This window comes from Candoia aspera, chromosome 5 (assembly GCF_035149785.1).
Source record: "Candoia aspera isolate rCanAsp1 chromosome 5, rCanAsp1.hap2, whole genome shotgun sequence".
Taxonomy (NCBI): domain Eukaryota; kingdom Metazoa; phylum Chordata; class Lepidosauria; order Squamata; family Boidae; genus Candoia; species Candoia aspera.
In genome coordinates this window covers 36,813,467-36,836,033 of record NC_086157.1, presented here as the reverse complement: position 1 = coordinate 36,836,033, position 22,567 = coordinate 36,813,467, and the positions used below count along the sequence as shown (strand labels likewise).

At 43.4% G+C, this 22,567-nt stretch overlaps 2 protein-coding genes across 2 annotated transcripts in view; both read right to left on the bottom strand.

The window, feature by feature from the left end:
- The window catches only part of CRACDL (CRACD like), a 56,629-nt gene extending 42,588 nt beyond the window's left edge, over positions 1-14,041 (bottom strand). Inside the window, exons 1-2 of the mRNA XM_063304978.1 lie at positions 13,979-14,041; positions 13,621-13,771 (exon numbers count right to left, since the gene is read on the bottom strand). The gene's annotated coding sequence lies outside the window, so the exon portion shown is untranslated. The remainder of the gene's footprint in view (positions 1-13,620; positions 13,772-13,978) is intronic.
- Positions 14,042-21,743: 7,702 nt separating this feature from the next.
- TSGA10 (testis specific 10) overlaps positions 21,744-22,567 on the bottom strand; it is a 47,810-nt gene continuing 46,986 nt past the window's right edge. The window contains exon 20 of the mRNA XM_063304977.1: positions 21,744-22,050. Within this exon, the coding sequence (XP_063161047.1) occupies positions 22,020-22,050 (31 nt within the window). The 3' untranslated portion in view covers positions 21,744-22,019. The remainder of the gene's footprint in view (positions 22,051-22,567) is intronic.

Genomic DNA, 22,567 nt, shown 5'->3' with positions numbered 1-22,567 from the left:
AAAATGGAAGCAAACCATCAAAACTGAGAAAAAAGCTATTTGTTAAATTGATGGTTCTTTAAGGTTCCCCCCAAAACTTGGAGGAAATACTATTAGTGTTTGTATTATTGCTGTGAAAGTAAAAACTGTTGCAACATGTCATAGATGCTCACTTGTTATCTTTCTGTTGGTCACTCTCAGCTCAGTCTTAAAGGATTGTCACTAGGGGGATCCAACAAAGAAGATCCCCAAGCCAGGTGTCTACTACTAGCCAAGATGATACCAAAACAATATGAGCTCCACCTTTTTGTCCTTATGTATAACATCACACACCAGTTTGTACAAGGCAGAGTTTGTGCTGTGACATCACAATGCACGTTCTGTCACTCTCCCCTTGTCTCACTTCATCACCAATGCCCATGTCTCTATCAGAACCATTTTAAACTCCTGCAGAACAGGCAAGATATAACTATAAAAACAAATGAAAATGGGGAAAAAAGCTTTGCAAATGAGAAATTTAATGACTATTTATAATTTAATGTAAAAATAATAAAGCAAATAAAAAGACAACCAATTAAGATCTGAATTAGACAACATAATCAAAATATTAGAATGAAAAATAGCTACTCCTTGGATTCTCTAGGTTTCGTTTGTTTTTGTTGAACTTCTCTCTCAGAACTGTTCAATTTATTTGGCTATACTATAGTCAAGCAAAGTAATGGAATCTGAATTGATACCATTAGTCAGATTGCACTTGACTCATCAATCATATCAAAACACTTTATGACCACAAATTATTTACTTTAATCCTTCCTGTGATACCACATAATTATAACACTCATGCTTGTATATTGTACCTGCAAACATATCCAAATTATACTCTGAATTTCAGCCCTTTGAAGTTGGCTAGGTCAAGAAATAACCACCACAAGGATTCCAGCCATGCTGCTTTAGTGTTGTAGAATAATAGAAACTCAAAAGCCTGTCAGAATTTCTCTCTGTCCTATCTTATACCAAACAGAATTTTCTTTCTCATGCTTTACACTTTCCCAGACTGAGTAGTCATTTCTCCTTTAACAGCTCATCCATTCCTTCACCAAGGTCACCTTTACATTCTTTTACAGAATTTCATACTAATTTCTCAGATTTTGCTCATAATCTCTCATACCCTTTCAGTCAAACTTCTGCCAAACATCTCCTCTGGCATGCTGTTCCCTCTGAAGTTTTGTACTTACTCTTGCTACCTTTCCCTTTCAGCTAATCATGTTTCAATATTTATATTCATTCCTTTGTCATATGTGTTTTGATGAACAGACACACTTAATCCACATATTCAGAATAGATCTTTTTCTAAATAGATATTCAACAGTCATTCTTTGGGTCTCAAAATGTCCCAATCACTTTTTCTGTACCCTCTCAGCTTGTTCCCACCTATCCAAATAATATTTTTCTCCTGAATCTCATTCATTCAGAATGTTGCACAAATAAAACATATCACATTTACTAGAACATAATACCCCATTTGTCATGTTCACTGTTTCAATGTGCACTGTACATCGTAATGTTTCACATGCCATGGCACTGATGCGCGTTTCTGTTTGGGAGGGAGCTGCTGTGAGACCTTGTACCAAGCTCTGTATCTATGTTCATTACAATGGAATGTGTTTGGGTTATGTGCTCTGTTCAAGGACTTTTCCCGCAGACCATCAGAAGCCGTTAGGAGCACCTGGGATTGTGAGCCTGGGAAGATTCTATGGGGGGATCTCGTTTGCACCGAGGGTTTTTAGTTTGCATTTGGCGTGCTTTTATCATTCTCAGCCTTCTTTGTGATCCTGCATACTATTGTTTAATAAATCAGATATCTTTGAATTCCTGCTCATGAGTCTGAGAGTGTTTTAGAATAGGCATTCATTACATAAAGCTGAGAATCATCAAAATTGTACCGTTAGCTCCTACCAAGATCAGTTTCTTGTGAGGGAAAATAGTTAACAATGGCCGAGTCCAAACTCACGACCGAGGGACTTGAGGAGCTGGCTAGCTTGATGCCCAAGTCGATGGTCAAGAGCAGAGAACTGAGCGTCACCCCAGAACCTTCAGATTTCTGGCAGGATTCGAGTTCCAGCCCTGAGGTGGACGAACCTGATGATGGGGGAGAACCAGAGCAACCGGCACCCAGCGAATCGCCCGCAGAGTTGATCACCTGGGATGAAATGGGAGAACCCCAGCCAGGGACGTCCCAGGCGTCCTGGAAGTATCGGTTCCCGCTGACCCCAGACATAGAATCTACCACGGTATCAATGGAGAGACAGCCTAACACATGAAGGAGGGAGGAATCTCAAACCCCTGAAAGGCTAAGAGTGGTGGAGGCCAAAATAGAATCGATGGAGTACATGTTAAGAAACCTGTCTCCATCATTGGGGGGGCAGGGGAGGCACGACGGAGGTCCCAGCTTCACGCAACCATCCCTCATCCTCCCACCTGGACCGCCGGCAGAGCGGGGCTGGAGACGGCTCTGGGATGAATCTCCACCCTGCAGAGCTCGACCACCAGTGTCCCCACCCCGAAGAGGGAGAACTACTGTAACCTGGGGCCCAACCACTCAAGCAGCCACTGATTCCGCTCCAACAGGAGTGGGGGTGAAAGACTTTTCTGTCAAGTTTGATGGGGATCCAACCAAGTTATCTTTCTAACCAATGCTAAAAATTACATGAGGCAGTTTGGAGCATACTTCTCTTCCGAAGAGGCTAAGATAACTGCCATTGCCACCAAGTTGAAGGGTCGAGCGGCTGACTGGTATGTTCAATTAAGTGAGGCTGACTCCCCTGAACTTGAGTATTTCAAGGACTTCATGGGGGCGTTAAAGCTGCATTTTGAGGATCCTCTGGCCAAGGCAAGAGCTAAGAAGGCGCTGAAGGATCTTACCCAGACAAGGCGCTGAAGGATCTTAACCCCAACAAACTAGATGACACCAATTCGTAATTTTTGACATACTGTATATTTTAGCCCTCTCATTCATAACTAAACCTATACCTTTAATTCTCTGTCTGTAGTTATAACTCCTTTCCTCAAAATCAGATTTTCACTCTGATCTTTTACATTCTTTCCCTTTCTCTTCATTTCACAGACACACAATTATTATCATTTCATTCATTAATTCATGCTCTATCATTTACTTCTCTCATATGCCAAGTCACAGTCTTCCATTTGCCATCATCATCACTAGATGGGTCCATAGTTATTGATCTCTGCCATCCCTTATGGCTTTGGTCAAACAACATTTTCACATAACACTTTTTACTGATACAGTGAAACCTCAGAGCAACAGACTTGATATGGTCCAGATAAATCTTCTTCACCAATTAATGTCATTTTGTTAATGACATTAATATGCAAATGATACAAATCTCCAACAAATTCACAAGCCACGCTAAACTAATCCAACTATATTGCAGCTTAGGTTATCATGTGAACCTGCTCCAGGTATTCAAAAAACCATGATTAAAACAAATTTTTTCTCAGTGAGGTGTGTCCACTAAAGGGAGTAGGAAATGAGTAAAGCCCGCCCCTAATGTATAATTAGAAATGAATAAAAGTAGTTTCACTCAGCTTCATTAAACCTAGTTTTAGCATTCTCTTTAGGGTGACTGGATCAATAAATTCTGAAATTTGGCCAGTATTGTGGGCGAAAATACCAAATACTCCTTCCTCCTCTTATTTTCCCCACAACCACTACCCTGTGAGGTGACTTGGGCTGAGAGAGAGTGACTGGCCCAAGGTCACCCAGCCGGCTTTCATGCCTAAGTCGGGACTAGAACTCACAGTCTCCTGGTTTCTCGCCCAGCACCTTAACCACTATTATATCCATTTACCCTCAACAACATTCTAATACTTTCTCTTATCTCAGCCCAATCTTGATCACGTCTAGCTAAGAAGCTGAAATACTTGCATATATAAAATAATTAAAAATACTTTCATTTATTTTAAGCTTTGTAAGCTGGGTGTGGGTGTTTATGTTGTACTATTAGCTTGTGGCTTTATGTTTATAGCCTTCCAGTGGGGAATTATGGAAGCTTCCAGTGGGGAATTATGGTGGACTGATGCTCTCCAAAAGTGTGGAGAGACACTGCAACTGAGAACATTGGCTGGAAGGTGGATTCTGGCCAGCACAATCTCCCTGGATCAAAGGAAGATCATGAGATAAACCACATGTACTCCAGATGGCAGTTCCTTGAAAGTAAACTGCAGAAATGGAAAAGTTTTTGCAGTCAGCTTGGGAGCTGAGGTGCCAGGAGTCCTGGGATTCCATCTACAAAAAGCAAAAAGCTTAATAAAGAGGAGATTTAAGAAAGTTTTAAAATGGATAAGGGGACAGTCTTCTTTTTCTATTTTCTATTTTTATTTTTATCCTTTGTACTTTTGATGAAAGTGCTTTGGCATAAATTTGCACTAAGTCAAAGACACCAGTCCTGCATGGGAATGCTTGCTGTTTATTCTTAAAGACTGAAATTAATTGGCTGACTTTGTTGCCAAAACCACAGAAAGATAATGGGGGGGGGGGGTAGAGGCTTGTCTTTTTCCCTTGCTTACTTGAGACATCTTCAGTTTTGGATTACTGTTAGAAAAATGGCTACTAGAAAAATGGCAAGAAAGGGCAGGAGAGGCTAACTAGAGCCACCTGCAGAAAAAATAGTTACACAAGATATACCTAAGAAATTATTTGAACAGATGGGATATAAATGGGATGCTTTTGAAAAAAAGAATGGATGAAAGATGTATAAAGTTGAGAGAAAAGATGAAAGAAGATCTTTTAAAGAGATCTGGAAAGTTCTATAAAGCAAGTATCTGGAGAGATAAAACAAATCAATGATAAAGTGGAAATTTTAGAGAGTAAGACAGAAATTCAAGGCAGAGAGTTGGAAAGAGAGCTGGATAATCTGGCTTTATTGGAGGTGAGAGAGAGATTGTTTGAGATTCAGAGCTGTTCCAATAGTTTCAGATGCAAATATTAGAGAACAGATTATCAAAGTTTTGGCAATTTTTTTGGACTGGGAGGAGGAAGATATGGACACAGAAATTGATAAGATCTACAGAGTAAATTCCATATTTGTTGGAATGAGGAATGTCCCTAGGGATATCTTAGAAAAGGGATCAAGTCCTGCAGCAACATTTTAATACAAGATTGAAAATGGATAATACAGATATAATTGTTTTGAAAGAGATTCCTATTAGAATTTTACATAAGAGAAAAGAATATGCCTTCTTGGCTGAAAAATTAAAACAGAAAAACTTATATAAATCTTGTTTTCTACAAAAAGAGGAAAAAGACCATGCAATTTTTTAAGAAGTCTTTCTGAAATGTTTTCATTTAAACATTTAAAAACTAAGTCCTTTAAGGGGACTTTATTGCCCACTTAGGTGGCTAACTTCCTTTGGTCTGAGGGCCATAGCAGGTTTTGTACAGCATGCTGCGATCCAAAGTAAATGAGATCAAGGTCCATATTGTTAAAGGCTTTTAGGCATTAAGGATTGAAATTGGATTTTTAATCACCTGCAAGTCTCAATACACTTATTTTGTCCCTTACAGCCCTCAAAACTCCCATAAAATGCTAAAATGGATTCCACATATTTGATTTCATCCTTTTTGTGGAGGCCTTAGGGGCTGCAAAAGAGACGCTGGCAAGATAGAGGTGGACACACTAGGCTGTACTTTTTGCACCCTTCTTGTAGAGAATTAAGGCTGTTATTCCATTTGGCCCATCTCTATATCAGTTTGCATCATAAACATGCAACTGATCTATATCATCGCTAGCTGGATTTGCAGAAAGGACACCCTTGTTTGCAATATTAATTAACTGAGGATTCTAAATCTTGATGGATCCTTTCAGATCATGTAACATGTCTTGAGAAAAATATCTTCAAGATTTGGACATATACTGAAATGAACAAAATAATGGATGAAGATGACTATTGTGCATGTGCATATGTACTGTATATCCCAAGCTGCAGGCTAGACTGGAAAGTGGGAGAAAAATATCCTGGAAGGCAGCAATGGCAAACAACTTCTGTACTATTGCCAAGGAAATACATGGAACATGCCCAATAAGTCTTCAAGAACTGAGCTTGACTTGAAGGAATGCAGCATTTACTTTTATAGATCTGAACATAATACCAGTTCCCACAATTACAATGGCTTTAAAATGTGCCATGGCACTCATTGCTTTGCTGACTGCTCTTCACTGTGGATCCTTGTGGTGTTCCTCCCAAATCCTATTACAGAACCTAAAGCAGAAGGGGATATCCTCTTCTGACTGTTTTGGTAAAATATAGAGATATTGGGGAACAGGGAATTGCCATTTTGAACAGAAACAGCAAAAGGCTCTGATTTGCTTCATATAGCATTGATTGATTGATTGATTGATTGATTGATTGATTGATTACATGCTATCAAGTCATTTCCCACTAGATTTTCTCTATGACTGTCTGTCCTTAACCTGGTCTTTCAAGTCTTCCAACAGTGCATTCATCGCCACTGTAACTGAGTCCTTAGTATGGCTAGTTTATAGTTCAGAGTGTTGTTAACCCAGGGAATTAATTTAATTCACTATGGTTAAACAAAAGTTAACATGAAAATACAGCAGAAGGGAGCCAACAACTAATAATAACTACAGATTATAGCTAACAACTGAATCAAGCCAATATTTGTGAACCCTATTAAACAAATATTTTGTGCTTTTATTTTTTTTTAATCCTAGTATAGTATTTATTTTCTTCTTTCTTATACTTCTCTTGCCTAATTTTGAGATCAACAAATGTGATTTTGGGGAAAGTTTGGAAAGATTTCTGCATGTATAATAATGTGTTTTATTTAGTTAGAGATCACATATTCTGCTGATCTATGGTTTGTTGAATTTGTTGAACAAACTACAATATACTTGGTTCATGTTGTTGTTTATTCATCCAGTTGCTTCTGACTCTTCATGACTTCATGGACCAGCCCGCGCCAGAGCTTCTTGTCAGTCGTCATCACCCCCAGCTCCCCCAAGGACAAGTCCGTCACCTCCAGAATATCCTATCCATCTTGCCCTTGGTCGGCCCCTCTTCCTTTTGCCTTCCACTCTCCCTAGCATCAGCATCTTCTCCAGGGTGTCCTGTCTTCTCATTATGTGGCCAAAGTATTTCAGTTTTGCCTTTAATATCATTCCCTCAAGTGAGCAGTCTGGCTTTATTTCCTGGAGGATGGACTGGTTGGATCTTCTGGCAGTCCAAGGCACTCTCAGAATTTTCCTCCAACACCACAGTTCCAAAGCATCTATCTTCCTTCTCTCAGCCTTCCTTATGGTCCAGCTCTCACAGCCATATGTTACTACTGGGAACACCATTGCTTTAACTATGCAGACCTTTGTTGTCAGTGTGATGTCTCTGCTCTTAACTATTTTATCAAGATTTGTCTTGTATGAACTTGGTTCATACCATGCTAAACTAGGTTCATACCATGCTAAACTATACACCATGACTTTAATGGTTTGGTTACATAATTTACTAAGCCAATGCTAAAGAAACCATCCTCTGATTTAGCATAATGAGGGAACCTCACCCCCTCTTGTCTTAGTATAATTTCTGCTATTTAACATAAAATTATTTATGATTCTCCTGAGTTAACAAACAAAACCAACACAACTTAATGTAATTAATTGTCTGCAATTAATTATACAATAGTTTGAAGCCAGAACAGTGTTCACATAGTGGTTGGGTTTTCTCAGAGCGCTAAGGTATAGGTGATTTAACATGGTTTATTAGTTAAACCACTTTTAATTTGGTTTGTGCAATACACTGAACTATGAATTTTGATTTATGAACCACACTAGCTGGGTTCATATGAGTGAAAAAGCAAACAAACGATATTATGGCTTAGGACAATTAGTGAACCCAACTTGCTTAACCAGAGTGTGTTGAAAAAGCTGTAGATATTTGATTTGCATACAATAATAACCATAATTGATATCCAAGATGGCGGCCGCTGCGAGAAAGATGCTGCGAGAAAGACGCTGACCCCCAGTTTTCTAGTCTTCGCGAGCATCTGCAAGTCCTGCCTCTGGCTTGGCTCTCAGTCAGCTGAGGTGGCCGTGGGGTAGATAGGTCGGTCCCCCGGCTTAATTGGGGTGGACCTGGAGACAATTGGATTCCTCCCCCCAAACGAAGCGGCGAACGGCAGGCAGCAGAGGTTTTTGGTGGCGGCAGCGGCAGCATACCTGGGAGGGTGCGAACAGCCCTCCTGTGGACCCTGGAGGACCCCAGTGGAATCCTGGTAGCCCCCTGTGCTCCCCCGGTGGCCTGGAGATGAGTGGAGCCCCCCCCCCAATGAAGTGGCGTGCGGTGGGCAGCAGAGGTTTCTGGCGGTGCTCCCTCGGTGGCCCCTGGACACATCTCAATGGGCCAGATGGTGCCCCACAATGGCAGCTTCGCAACAGACTGAACCTGTTGGGGCGACAGACTTGGGGGGGAAATGGGAAGGATTGGGGGGTGAAGTGGCTTTGGGAGAAATCCCTGGCTTTTAAATCTTAGGGGATTCCGGAGGGGAGGAGGGGAAGGGAGACTGGCCATTCCCATTATATTAGGTGGCAGAGGGCTGGGGTCCCTTGGTGTGAATGTGAGTGTGAGTGTGCCACTCCTCCCATGGGTGAGAGGCTCGGGAGGAGGTTAGGATTGGTTTGATGTGGAAATCTACCCGCCCTTGAGTGAGAGTCAGGGGTGGTTAGGAGTGGCTGGTGTGTCCCACCTCTTCTAGTGAGAGAGGTTGAGGTGGGGCACTGTAAGGGTGTGGATAGCAGCGGTGACCCACCAGCGCCGAGAGCAGAAGCTGGTGCGCTGGGGGGGATTGCCACTGCCTAAGGTGGATGGTGTGGGAGAAGATGGATGTGTGGGAAGAGGGACCCCTGGTTAAGCCCAGGAGTTCTGGAGGTCCAGGAGTGGACGCTACCAGATTAGGAAACTCTGGGGGCTGTGGGGTGGGATATTCCATTGAGGTGGTGATGGGCCAAGGACATTATGATAGGACCCAGAGGGCAGGCCATCTTTGGGGAAGACACCCCCGCTGTTTATTACCGGTGGCGTGTTCCAGCCCTCCAGGGTCATACCCAGGCCCTGGATGACAGACCCTTGTGGGCCCTGGTCTTCGGCTGCTGCTCCTTAACGCCAGGTCAGTGAACAACAAGGCCCCCCTCATATGAGATTTAATCACAGAGGAGGGGGTAGACCTGGTGTGTATCACCGAGACCTGGCTGGGCTCGGAAGGGGGTGTAGCTCTCTCCGAGATGTGCCCGGCTGGGTTTCAAGTGTGGCACCAGCCGAGACACCAGGGCAGGGGAGGCAGGATGGCAGTTGTCATCAGAGAATCTCTAGTGGCCTTCAGGGATCCTGCCCCACAAGTGGCCGGTTGTGAGACCGTTTTTCAAGCTTGGATCCCGAGAACAGTTGGGGGTGTTGCTGCTGTACCAGCCTCCCTGCTGCGTAGCAACCTCCCTGCCCGAGCTGCTGGAGGCCGTCTCGGGGTTGGCAGTGGAGTTCCCCAGGCTTATGGTTCTGGGGGACTTCAATCTGCCGTCCCTGGGACGTGCCTTGGAGACGGCCCAGGAGTTCATGTCCCAGACTATCCGGGACCCGACTCGAGACAGTGGTCACACCCCGGACTTAGTGTTCTTGTCAGAGCAGTGGCAATGTGATCTGAGGGGAGAGTTAGATCTGTCCCCATTGTCATGGTCAGACCACACCCTGGTGACCCTGAGATTTTATTGTGCCACCCCGCTCCGCAGGGAGGCTGGACCCATTCGATTGGTCCGCCCCCGGCGACTGATGGACCTGGTAAGGTTTCAGAGGGAGCTGGGGGTTGTTCCCGAGGGCCTGCTGCATGGTCCAGCGGAGGTCCTGGCCATGGCCTGGAATAGGGCCACGGCCGGGGCCTTGGACAGGATCGCGCCTGTGCGTCCTCTCTTGCCTCGCTCGACCTGTCACTCCCCGTGGTTTATGGAGGAGTTGAGGGTTTTGAAGAGGGTTAAGAGATGTCTGGAGTGTCACTGGAGGAAAACAAAAGACTGAATCTGACCGAACACAAGCTAGAGCCACTATTAAGGCCTACCTTGTGGCGGTAAGAGTGGTGAAACGTGAATATTTCTCCACTCTTATTGCATCCACAGAATGCCATCCGACGGCCTTGTTTAAGATCGCTTGATCTCTTCTGGGTCAGGTAGATCCAGGGACCCACCTACAAGGCTGTTCGGAAGAGTTTTCACAGCATCTGCAGGATAAAATCACTCAGATTCATTCTAAGTTGGACTCTAAGTGTGAAGCAGAGTCTGGGGAGATGCCAGGGGAATGTACTTACCCTGTTATCTGGGAACGGTTTGATCCTGTTGGGCCTGAGGAAGTGGACAGGATTCTCCAGACTGTGAATGCAACCACATGTCAGCTTGACCCATGCCCTTCCTGGCTGATAAAATCAGCCTGGGAAGTGACTTGTGGTTGGGTCCAAGCGATGGTTAATGCATCCTTGAGGGAGGGGGTGTTTCCGACTGCCTTTAAGGAGGCGCTGGTATACCCCCTCCTCAAGAAGCCATCCTTGGACCCTACTATACTGGGCAATTTTCGCCCTGTCTCCCACCTTCCCTTTTTGGGAAAGGTGGTTGAGAAAGTGGTTGCGTTGCAGCTCCAGAGAATTTTGGAGGAAACGGATTATCTGGACCCCTTTCAGTCAGGTTTCAGGCCAGGATATGGGACGGAGACTGCATTGGTCGCACTTATGGATGATCTCTGGCAGGAGCGGGATGGAGGGAGTGCATCCATCCTGGCTCTCTTGGACCTCTCAGTGGCTTTCGATACCGTCGACCATGGTATCCTTCTGGGGAAGCTCAGGGGGTTGGGGGTGGGCAGGGTAGTTTTGCGCTGGTTCACCTCCTTCCTCCAGGGCCGATCCCAATCAGTGGTGATAGGAGAGGAGAGATCCAGCCCTCGACCCCTCCTTTGTGGGGTGCCGCAGGGTTTGGTACTCTCCCCTCTCCTATTTAACATCTACATGAAACCGCTGGGTGAGATCATCCGTCACCATGGGATGAGGTATCATCAATATGCTGATGATACCCAGTTATACATCTCCATCCTGGGTGAAGTAAGTGATGCGGTCTCCACCCTTTCCAGGTGCCTGGGGGCTGTGGGGGCCTGGATGGGGAACAACAGGCTTCAACTGAACCCTGGTAAGACAGAGTGGCTGTGGATTGATGGCTCCTTGGGTTCCAGGAAGTTGTCATCTTTGGTTCTGGATGGGGTGGCACTGCCCCATTCGGAACCAGTGCATAACCTGGGGGTCCTCCTGGACTTGTGACTCCTGCTCGAAGAGCAGGTGGCAGTCGTGGCCAGGAGGGCCTTTGCACATCTTCGGGTGCTGTGCCAGCTATGCCCTTTCCTGGACCGAGATGCCCTCCGAACAGTCACTCATGCCGTGGTCATCTCCCATATAGACTACTGCAATGCACTCTACATGGGGCTACCCTTGAAAAGTATTCGGAAGCTTCAGCTGGTCCAGAATGCGCAGGCAGTTACTGGGGCTGTAAAATCAGCCCATGTGACACCACTGTTACGCGAGCTGCATTGGGTACCAGTTTGCTTCAGGGTCCAATTCAAGGTGTTGGTTATCACCTTTAAAGCCCTACAAGGCATGGGACCAGGGTACCTGAGGGACCGTCTTGTCCCCATAACATCGACCCGTCCCACCCAGTCAGGCAGGGAGGGCATGCTACGGACCCCATCAGCAAAGGAATTTCATCTAGTGGGGTCCAGGAGGCAAGCCTTCTCTGCAGTGGCGCCCGCCCTTTGGAACATCTTGCCCCTGGAGTTGAGACAGATTTCCTCACTCTCGGACTTCCAGAGAAACTTAAGACCTGTTTCCGCCGCCTTGCTTGGGAGTGGGAGAGAGATAGCTCCACCTGGGGATGGCTGGCGCCATAGTACCCCTTAGTGATCCATCTCCACTTGGATTTCATCTTTGCTTTTATGTATATTTTAATGTAATTTTATGTTTTAATGCTATTTATTGTAAACTGCCCAGAGTCCCCCATTGGGGGAGATGGGCGGTGATATAAATTAAATAAATAAATAAATAAATAAATAAATGGTGGGCTACTATAGGTTCAGACAACATGGTAATGTAAACACAAACTACATACTGTAATACCTTACTGATATGTGTGAACCAGACCAGTGTTATGTGGAAATCTACTTGTTAAACACACACAGTATCAACACTTATAACACAACAGTAAAATGAAATATTGACAGTTTGTTTTGTATATTAGTTTTAAAATTTATGTGTAGTTTGACCCTTATTTGACTGTGGATGCAAGAGTACAAAAACAGTCATATTGTACTAACACAATTTCCTAGATGACACATAGAACAATCAATATGAAAACTGGGACTAACCCGTTCTCCAACATTCATTCCTCAGTTACAAAAACTGCAAAATTCCATTCACTTCTTTTCATTATTCATGAAATGTGGGTTAACATATTTTGTAGTAGTGAGAAGCTTTTTACAGCCTTGCCCCTATATAATCGATGCCAAGTGAATCTCTTTCTCTGATTTGATCACAGATCACAATAAAACTTTAATTCTTTCCAAGAACCTTCCCCTACTTGCAATTAATCACCAGAAACGTGCCATAGAAATCTCCTTTTTATACCATGTCTTCATGACTTCTGCCTGATCCCCAGTACATATCTCAGGCAGCTTTAAATCCTTCATAGCTTTCCCTAAATTAAGGCAGAGTTTTCTCTCTTATCCTGACAAAATTTTGCTATGGACATAGAATGATACATTTTATTGACTGTACTGTCAGAAGGATCAGGGGCTGCAAGAGACCTTCTGGCCACTACAGGCTAGTGCAGCACACTCCTGCCCCTGGGCACTGCCCTCTATGCCCATTCTGGTTTGGTCAGTGTGAGGATATGGATCTTTCAAACTGGCTTCTCACCTATGGAGTGTCCAAGACAATGCCTGGACCAGAGATCTGACTTTGAAAGAAGGATCAGCCTAACAAGTGACAGTCATGGGTGGTGGGACTCTATAGTACAGTGGGATCTCCTGGTTTAGCCATTCATCAAAACCTGCCTCCCACCCAGCCCCAGCCCAACTTAAGAAGAGTGATTGGTGAATATCTTCCCACTGGCTGGTGACATCTGGTAGGAGGGAGAGAAACAAAGCCAGGGCCATCCACCAATCCTTTCTCTTAGCAAGCCCTGCAAGCAATAAAGGACTGGCTCCCTATTGCCTGTGGCAGGATAGGGACCTGCAACAGGGACAGCAAATGTTATGCAGGCGTCATTTTCTGCTGGTTCAAGGAGGAGCAGAGAACACTTTGAATGAGCTATGAGGAACAGCCCTAACTTGGGCTTCTAGAAACAAGAAAGTATCTCAGTGCTCCTACTTGATTAACTCCCACGTAGCTTTTCCTGCCAGCAGGAAAATATACCAAAAAACCTTCCATCTATAGTTCCTTGGAGGTTGCCTGAACCAAGAGTCCAAATAATAAGCCAGGATTTCTTTTGTGTTTATGACTCTGCTTGGTTAGACTGAAACTCGTGAATTCTAACTAACCTTCTGGAAATTAAGTCGGTAGAGAAGCAGGCGTTCTCGGGCGATCGTTCCACAAGGTGTCCTTGCTAGATGAAACAGCTTCCTGCTTACGGCTCCCAACAAGTGAGTCTGCCCGCACCGCCAGAAGTCTTATTCTACCACCCAGGACTTCCTTCAGGGCAAACAAGCAGCGGATTAGGCGGCGCAGAAGGAAACCAGAGAGCTTTAGAGGCGCAGCCTGGTGGCGAGGCTGGCCTGCTCGCTGTGTTCGCGCTGAAGGGAAGCTGTCTTCCCGCCAGGTGCGCCCCAGCCCTGTTTTCTCGACGCCCCTGCCTAAACTTCGGCAGCCTTGCCGCTCGATGGCCGCCGCGGCGCTCACCTTTCCGTCGGCCTCACGGAGGCAAGAGAGCACTCAGCGCGGAGGAGAGCCACCCGAGGCACCTTGGCAGAGAGCGAGAAGCAGAAGGCGGAGCGCTGCCCCGGGCGCTGCCAGGGGAGACGGGAGGAGGGAACACAGGTCACTCACGAAGCAGCCCATTGGCATTCGCTCAGCGACTTCCCAGCTTGAGCCGGGAGGGGACGTGAGTTGGAGGCTTGCTCTAATCGGCGCTGCCCTTCCTGAGACCGTTCGTGCCACCTTCCTTGCTGAACCAGCGGCAGGAGGGCGCCCGCCTAAAATTGCAATCCTGCATTGGCTTATCTAGGAAAACTCTTCAACAAATTCCTCGGGGTTTACTTCTGAAGAAACGAGGACTGGATTGATTACGGAAAACAATTGTAAAAATGTGACCCGGGTTCGGTTCCCTGCACCGAAGTCTAATGTCGTCGGTCACAAAGCAGATTATGATGCTGACGCCTGCTGATATAAACCACTTAAATTCAGTGAGGCAGGGCCGCAACTGGGGGCGGGGGGCAACCGGGGCATGTGCTCCGGGCGCCGCGCTGGTGGGGCGCCACAATGAGCGCTGGGGGGAGCGCCAAAATGGGCGCGGAATCCATGTTTGCCCCGGGTGACACAGACCCTAGTTGCGGCCCTGCAGTGAGGCTTACTCGCAGGTAAACCTTATAAGAATAGGATTCTTTGAAGGTTGGCGAAAACCTGGCCAGAATGGACACGTTTGCAATGACATTGATACAGGAAGCACATGGGGTGTGTTCGAGATAAATGAGAACATGTAACAACTGTAGCGTTTTTTAGAACAATTTTACTAACCCCTTAATCCCTCTAAACCAAACGGAATAGGGTATAATGGTCCAGAACACCATCTTCCCAGCTAGGTTAACAAAATCAAACAGGCCCTTTGAAAGGCATTGATACAATAAGGACCAAAATTTCCATGGAAACACATTCCCAGGGGAAAGGCTGTATTTCAAGCCTATAACTCCAGCTTCCCAGTCCACCAAAATAATCATATTCAACAGTCACACAAGACTGTAGAAAATGGCCTGGAATGCCAATTTCCAGTCAGCCAGTTCAACTAAAAACACCAGTCATATAAAACTAGAGGGAATTGGTACTGTAAAAATGGAAGTCTTCCATGGAAATCACAGACCATTACTAATTCTAGGCAAAAAAATTTTAAAAAAATATCCAAGGATGTCAATTGCTAGTCAGCTAAATTAACCAAATTCCACCAGTTTCACAAAATAAAGGGAACTAGTGCTAGAGATCCAAATTTTCCATGGCAACTATGTTCTGCCACCCATTCCATGCAAATTGAAAAACTGTTTTGACCATCACTTCCCAACCAGTCAAATCAACAGGACAAGAAGTTGCATGAAGTTTAGTTTTCTGATGCAGCAGGATACAAAATATCCAAAGGAACCAAGTTCTAGCCATTAGGAGAGGCAAGGTAGATATGGATTAGAGAGATACTGTAGGTAGATAGTTGTTGTTTTTTTAAATCTGTTCAGTCATGTCTGATTCTTGGAGACTGCCTGGACAAGTCCCTGCAGTTTTCTTGGCAAGGTTTTTCAGAAGTGGTTTGCCATTGTCTTCTTCCTAGGGCTGAAAGAAATTGACTGGCTCAAGGTCACCCAGCTGGCTTTGTGCCAACCGTGCCTCAAGTTTTATAACAGTTTAGGTGTGCTCTGACTATGTAGAATAGACAATGACTTTTCTTTAGCTTGACACTATACTTATGTTGATGCAGTTTAGGGATTGCATTTGCTTTTTTTTGCAGCTGCATCATACAATTGATTCATGTTCAAGTTGTGATTTATCAAGAAACCCAGGTCCTTTTTGCATGTACTGCTTCCCAGTGTTGTCTTTCCAATCCTGTACTCATTGTTTTGCTTATTCATATGAAGATTAAGACTTTGCATTTCTCCTGTTGAAAACTAACTACCACTATATGTCTCTCCTTGTTGAAAATTCTGTAATCTAGTCCAGGAGCGCTTTATCCAAAACTTCTGCCTGGCTTAGCAATCTACATCCCCCCTCCAATATTATTGTTTCCCCTTCCTTGTATTCTTATCCAGATGTTCTCAATTAGATTCCCATGTTCAAATTCTTCACCTCTATGTATACGTGCACTTTCTTGTAAAGCTATTCCATCACCTCTTTTTTCTATTTCTTTTGAATAAACTATACCATTTAATTCACTCTGTGTTTTGTCCCACCAAGTTTCAATAATGCCTGCTAGGTCATATTCCCACCTTCCTGCATTAAGTTCTCTGGTTCTTTCTGTTTCGCCTTTCTTCATGCATTTGTATAATGACACTGAAAATTTTGGGTCATATAATGTGACCTGTCTTTTCCTGTATTTACATGTTTATTATTGGGTGCCTCCATATCCTGCATATCACTCTTAATCCCATTTGCAGTTCTTGGCATCATACTTTTTTTTTTGGCATCTCCCTTCAAACAGGCTTAATTTTAGAGCCCTCTAGATCATTGAAAGACACCTTCCAAATATATTCTTACCAGCTCTGAGGTGCAGCCCCATCCCTTGCCAAGAGTCTCTCAACAGTGAAATGCAAATCATGATCAAAGAATCCAAATCACTTCTGGTAGCACCATCTGCATAGCTCATTTTCAATATTTTCTCTGTTCCTGGGCCATGCCCTTCAACAAGAAAGGGTGAAGAAAACATCTCCTGTGCCCAGAACTGCTTCACCCTCAAGCCCCATGTTTCACAGTCCCTTGCAGTATCTTCAAGGCTGTGTGTGGTGTGTCAAGACAGTGACATTTGTTCCCATGTGAATCAGTGTAAAGGTGAATAATCAATAGGCTTAAAGAGTCCTGGGAATCTTTTTGTTATATCCTAAACTTGAGCCCCAGGAAGACAATACACTTCTCTAGCCAGAATATTAGGCCAGTAGATTACTGTTTTCTTCAGCAAAGGATCATTACCTTGTCGTGGTGCTGGAGCTTGAGCACCTCAGTGATGCCATGAGCTAACCCATGAAGGGCCACCCAAGACGGGAAGGTCATGACAGAGAGGTCAGACTAAATGCGATCCCTGGGGAAGGTAATGGCAACCCACCCCAGGATCCTTGCCGTGAAAACTAAATGGATCAGTACAACCAGAGATATATCAGTATACCATCGGAAGATGAGACCCCCAGGTTGGAAGATGGTCAAAATGCTACTGGGGAGGAACAGAGGATGAGTTCAACTAGCCCCAGACGTGATGACGCAGCTAGCTCAAAGCCGAAAGGATGGCTAGCGGCCGACGGTGCTGGTGGTGAAAGGCGAATCCGATGTTCTAAGGATCAACACACCGCTGGAACCTGCAATGTAAGATCTATGAGCCGGGGCAAATTGGATGTGGTTATTGGTGAGATGTCAAGATTAAAGATAGACATTTTGGGCGTCAGTGAACTGAAATGGACTGGAATGGACCACTTCACTTCAAATGACCATCAGATCTACTACTGTGGACAAGAGGACCACAGAAGAAATGGAGTAGCCTTCATAATTAATAGTCAAGTGGCTAAAGCAGTGCTTGGATACAATCCAAAAAACTATAGAATGATCTCAATTTGAATTCAGGGCAAGCCATCTAACACCACAGTGATCCAAATATACGCCCCAACCACAGATGCTGAAGAAGCTGAAGTAGAGCAGTTCTATGAGGATCTGCAGCACCAACTGGACAACATGCCAAAAAGAGATGTTATTTTCATCACAGGAGACTGGAATGCTAAGGTGGGCAGTCAAATGACACCTGGAATTACAGGTAAGCATGGCCTGGGAGAACAAAACGAAGCAGGACATAGGCTGATAGAATTTTGCCAAGACAACTCACTCTGCTTAACAAACACTCTCTTCCAACAACCTAAGAGACGGCTTTATACATGGACTTCACCAGATGGACAACACCGAAATCAGATTGACTACATCATTTGCAGCCAAAGGTGGCGGACATCTATACAGTCAGTAAAAACAATACCTGGAGCTGACTGTAGTTCCGATCATGAACTTCTTCTTGCACAATTTAGGATCAGACTAAAGAGATTAGGGAAGACCCACAGATCAGCTAGATATGAGCTCACTAATATTCCTAAGGAATATGCAGTGGAGGTGAAGAATAGATTTAAGGGACTGGACTTAGTAGATAGGGTCCCGGAAGAACTCTGGACAGAAGTTCGCAACATTGTTCAGGAGGCGGCAACAAAATACATCCCAAAGAAAGAGAAGACCAAGAAGGCAAAATGGCTGTCTGCTGAGACACTAGAAGTAGCCCAAGAAAGAAGGAAAGCAAAAGGCAACAGTGATAGGGGGAGATATGCCCAATTAAATGCAAAATTCCAGAGGTTAGCCAGAAGAGATAAGGAATTATTTTAAACAAGCAATGAGCGGAAGTGGAAGAAGACAATAGAACAGGAAGGAGAAGAGACCTCTTCCAGAAAATTAGAAACATTGGAGGTAAATTCCAGGCAAAAATGGGTATGATCAAAGACAAAGATGGCAAGGACCTAACAGAAGAAGAAGAGATCAAGAAAAGGTGGCAAGAATATACGGAAGACCTGTATAGGAAGGGTAACAATATCGGGGATAGCTTTGACGGTGTGGTCAGGGAGCTAGAGCCAGACATCCTGAAGAGTGAGGTTGAATGGGCCTTAAGAAGCATTGCTAATAACAAGGCAGCAGGAGACGATGGCATCCCAGCTGAACTGTTCAAAATCTTGCAAGATGATGCTGTCAAGGTAATGCATGCTATATGCCAGCAAATTTGGAAGAGACAAGAATGGCCATCAGACTGGAAAAAATCAACCTATATCCCCATACCAAAAAAGGGAAACACTAAAGAATGTTCGAACTATCGAACAGTGGCACTCATTTCACATGCCAGTAAAGTAATGCTCAAGATCCTGCAAGGTAGACTTCAGCAATTCATGGAGCAAGAATTACCAGATGCACAAGCTGGGTTTAGAAAAGGCAGAGGAACTAGGGACCAAATTGCCAATATCCGCTGGATAATGGAAAAACCAGGGAGTTTCAGAAAAACATCTATTTCTGTTTTATTGACTATTCTAAAGCCTTTGACTGTGTGGACCATAACAAATTGTGGCAAGTTCTTAGTGGTACGGGGATACCAAGTCATCTTGTATGCCTCCTGAAGACTCTGTATAATGACCAAGTAGCAACAGTAAGAACAGACCATGGAACAACGGACTGGTTTAAGATTGGGAAAGGAGTACGGCAGGGCTGTATCCTCTCACCCTACCTATTCAACTTGTACGCAGAACACATCATGCGACATGCTGGGCTTGAGGAATCCAAGGCTGGAGTTAAAATCGCTGGAAGAAACATTAACAATCTCAGATATGCAGATGATACCACTTTAATGGCTGAAAGTGAAGAGGAACTGAGGAGCCTTATGATGAAGGTGAAAGAAGAAAGTGCAAAAGCTGGCTTGCAGCTAAATCTCAAAAAAACCAAGATTATGGCAACCAGCTTGATTGATAACTGGCAAATAGAGGGAGAAAATGTAGAAGCAGTGAAAGACTTTGTATTTCTAGGTGCGAAGATTACTGTGGATGCTGACTACAGCCAGGAAATCAGAAGACGCTTAATCCTCTGGAGAAGAGCAATGACAAATCTCGATAAAATAGTTAAGAGCAGAGACATCACACTGACAACAAAGGTCCACATAGTTAAAGCAATGGTGTTCCCTGTAGTAACATATGGCTGTGAGAACTGGACCATAAGGAAGGCTGAGAGAATAAGATCGATGCTTTTGAACTGTGGTGTTGGAGGAAAATTCTGAGAGTGCCTTGGACTGCAAGAAGATCAAACCGGTCCATCCTCCAGGAAATCAAGCCAGACTGCTCACTTGAGGGAATGATATTAAAGGCAAAACTGAAATACTTTGGCCACATAATGAGAAGACAGGACACCCTGGAGAAGATGCTGATGCTATGGAGAGTGGAAGGCAAAAGGAAGAGGGGCCGACCAAGGGCAAGATGGATAGATGATATTCTAGAGGTGATGGATTCGTCCCTGGGGGAGCTGGGGGTGTTGATGACCGACAGGAAGCTCTGGCGTGGGCTGGTCCATGAAGTCACGAAGAGTCGGAAGCAACTAAACGAATAAACAACAACAACATATTACTGTTTTAGTCTCTCTCAGTGGGGAGTCTCTATCTGGCATAACTCATCACTTCTGACTCTTCAGGGCAGAGGTGGGAACTCTTTTCTTTGCAAAGCCTTAACATTGTCTTCTTCAGTCTGAAGTTTATAATAGCTGCTATTTGTCCAGAGGTCCAGAAACATAATCAGAGGCTCTGGAACTCATTGAAACTCCATCAGAAAAAGAGCTCTTCTTAACAAGCTTGGTTCTTTGTGTCCTGTTCCTTCAGCTCTCTGAAGGACCTACTTGGCTATCTTCTGCGAAGCTTTACAGTTTTTTCATTTTTCTTGTCTTACTAAAGAAAAATTGTTTAGGAAGAGGAGGTATAAAAGTTCCACAATACTGATTGCAAAGTATTAACATTTTAGCAGGTGTGAAAGTGCAGATTACACCATATATCCTGGAAGACTGATTTGTGGCAATTTCTTTTTGCCCTCATAAAAGTTATATTTTAGGTTATACCACAATATTTTTTAAAGCCTACCCAACCTAAGTAGGGCTGCATCTTTGATAGAAAACCATCAGAAAATGCCATTAAGAAATGCCCTCCTCTCCTCTCTCCCCACCCAAACCCATTCCTGTAGGAGGTAATGGAAACCACTTCCATATTAATGTCAAGAAAACAACATAGATATATCCTTGAAGAGACTTTACCTTTACAGTTCATACACACAAAAACAGACGAGTGAATGAGTGAATGAATGAATGAATGATAATGTACTGGATCTAATCTTTGTCACAGGTAAATAGCCATAAAAATCTGTGAAAAAAATTAGTTACAATTTCTTATTTTTTACTGATTTCAATAATTTAAAGTATGAGTAAGGTTGGATTTCCCCAATGTAAATAAATCTGAAGTTGCAGATTTTTATGCTTGGGAACTGTCCTATTGACAATGACATAAAAATGATGGGATAGTTCAGAAATACATAATGCTTTGAACGTTAAGACTACCTACAATAATTTTTCCAATCATTTGTAATATATATTAATTGCAAAATTGCAAAATTCACTAATTTTTAAAGAACTTTCATAAATGCTATAAGTAATTTAAATATATTTCACAGCTTAAGGCCCTGATCTGCCAGTGCTCTCAACTGCAAAGAATAAGGGATGAAACTGCAGAGCTTGTTCGTCACTATTTCTGAAATAGTAGTTAACATTGATTTTCATAATAAGGCTGCTGCTTTACTGATTTTAAAATTATGGATTGAATTCTAGGTTTTTCTTTAGTTCACACAAATGTATGTATGGATTTTGCCAAATCTCTTCCATCACAGCTTATCAAACACTATTCCACTGGATTCCCTAAACTCTAGTAGTAGGTGAGAGGGTATGGGCATCCAGAGATTAGCACACTCAGTGTGCTTTGTTAATTCTCAGAAGGGGAAATTGGGATGGAAACCAATGACTTTATCATCAGGTTTTTTTTAAAAAAAATCAAGACTTGAATGATTGTATAAGTCTGATTTTGTCTATCAATTTGTCAAAATGTTAAATAATTTAGCAAAAGTGCAGCCAAGATACAACAAATAAATGAAGAATAAGAAGCTGTTTAAATTTTTCATTTAATTTATTTCTTTGACAGTGTGCAATTCAAATTTCATTTCAGAACATCTTTTTAATAATAAAAATTATTTTATAAAACAATGTATCAAAATTGCTTTTATTTTAATGGCCCAAATAAAATATTTGTGTATGTATGCTTCTTCAGTTAATAAGCACTCTGAACATTATCCATTACCAATTGGATTAAAGCAACTGTTTTAATAAACCTTGAGTTTGGTTTGGCATGTGTATTTTCTATGATGGATGTTAAATTTTTTCATATCTTCTTCAATTAGAAGTCCTTTGAAATAGAAATAGAATCCCTATGAGAGAAGAAAGAAGTTTTGTATTTTATCCAGTGGTGGCAGTCCACTCCCTTCACACACAAACACACATACTGAACATAAATCTCTTTTTTTAATTCTTTAATGATAAGGGTCTCAATAAATTGGTTTTTGGATAATACTTACGGTCTCTGTGGACACACACGCCCATTTAATTGCTTATTTATCTCATAAGCATTTTTAATCCATGCAATTTTATAATAGATAATCCCTCCTAAATCATGAAAATGAGCTCTTACAAAAACAACCAATATACAGTATTTTGAGTTAAGGAAAGGGGAAAGGAAGCAAAAGATCAAGAATGAAGTAACCTGAGAAGATCCAAGTAATATCATCACTGATTGAGTTCCCATCAACAGTATCTGCAAGAGCCTTCTGCTTGCATCAGAATGATGGAATCAACATTGCAGCATGTGCATGTGCATGTGCATGTGACATCACAATGCACATACAAAAAGGTGGAGCTTGGTGCATGACACTGCTCTTGTCAGCCTGA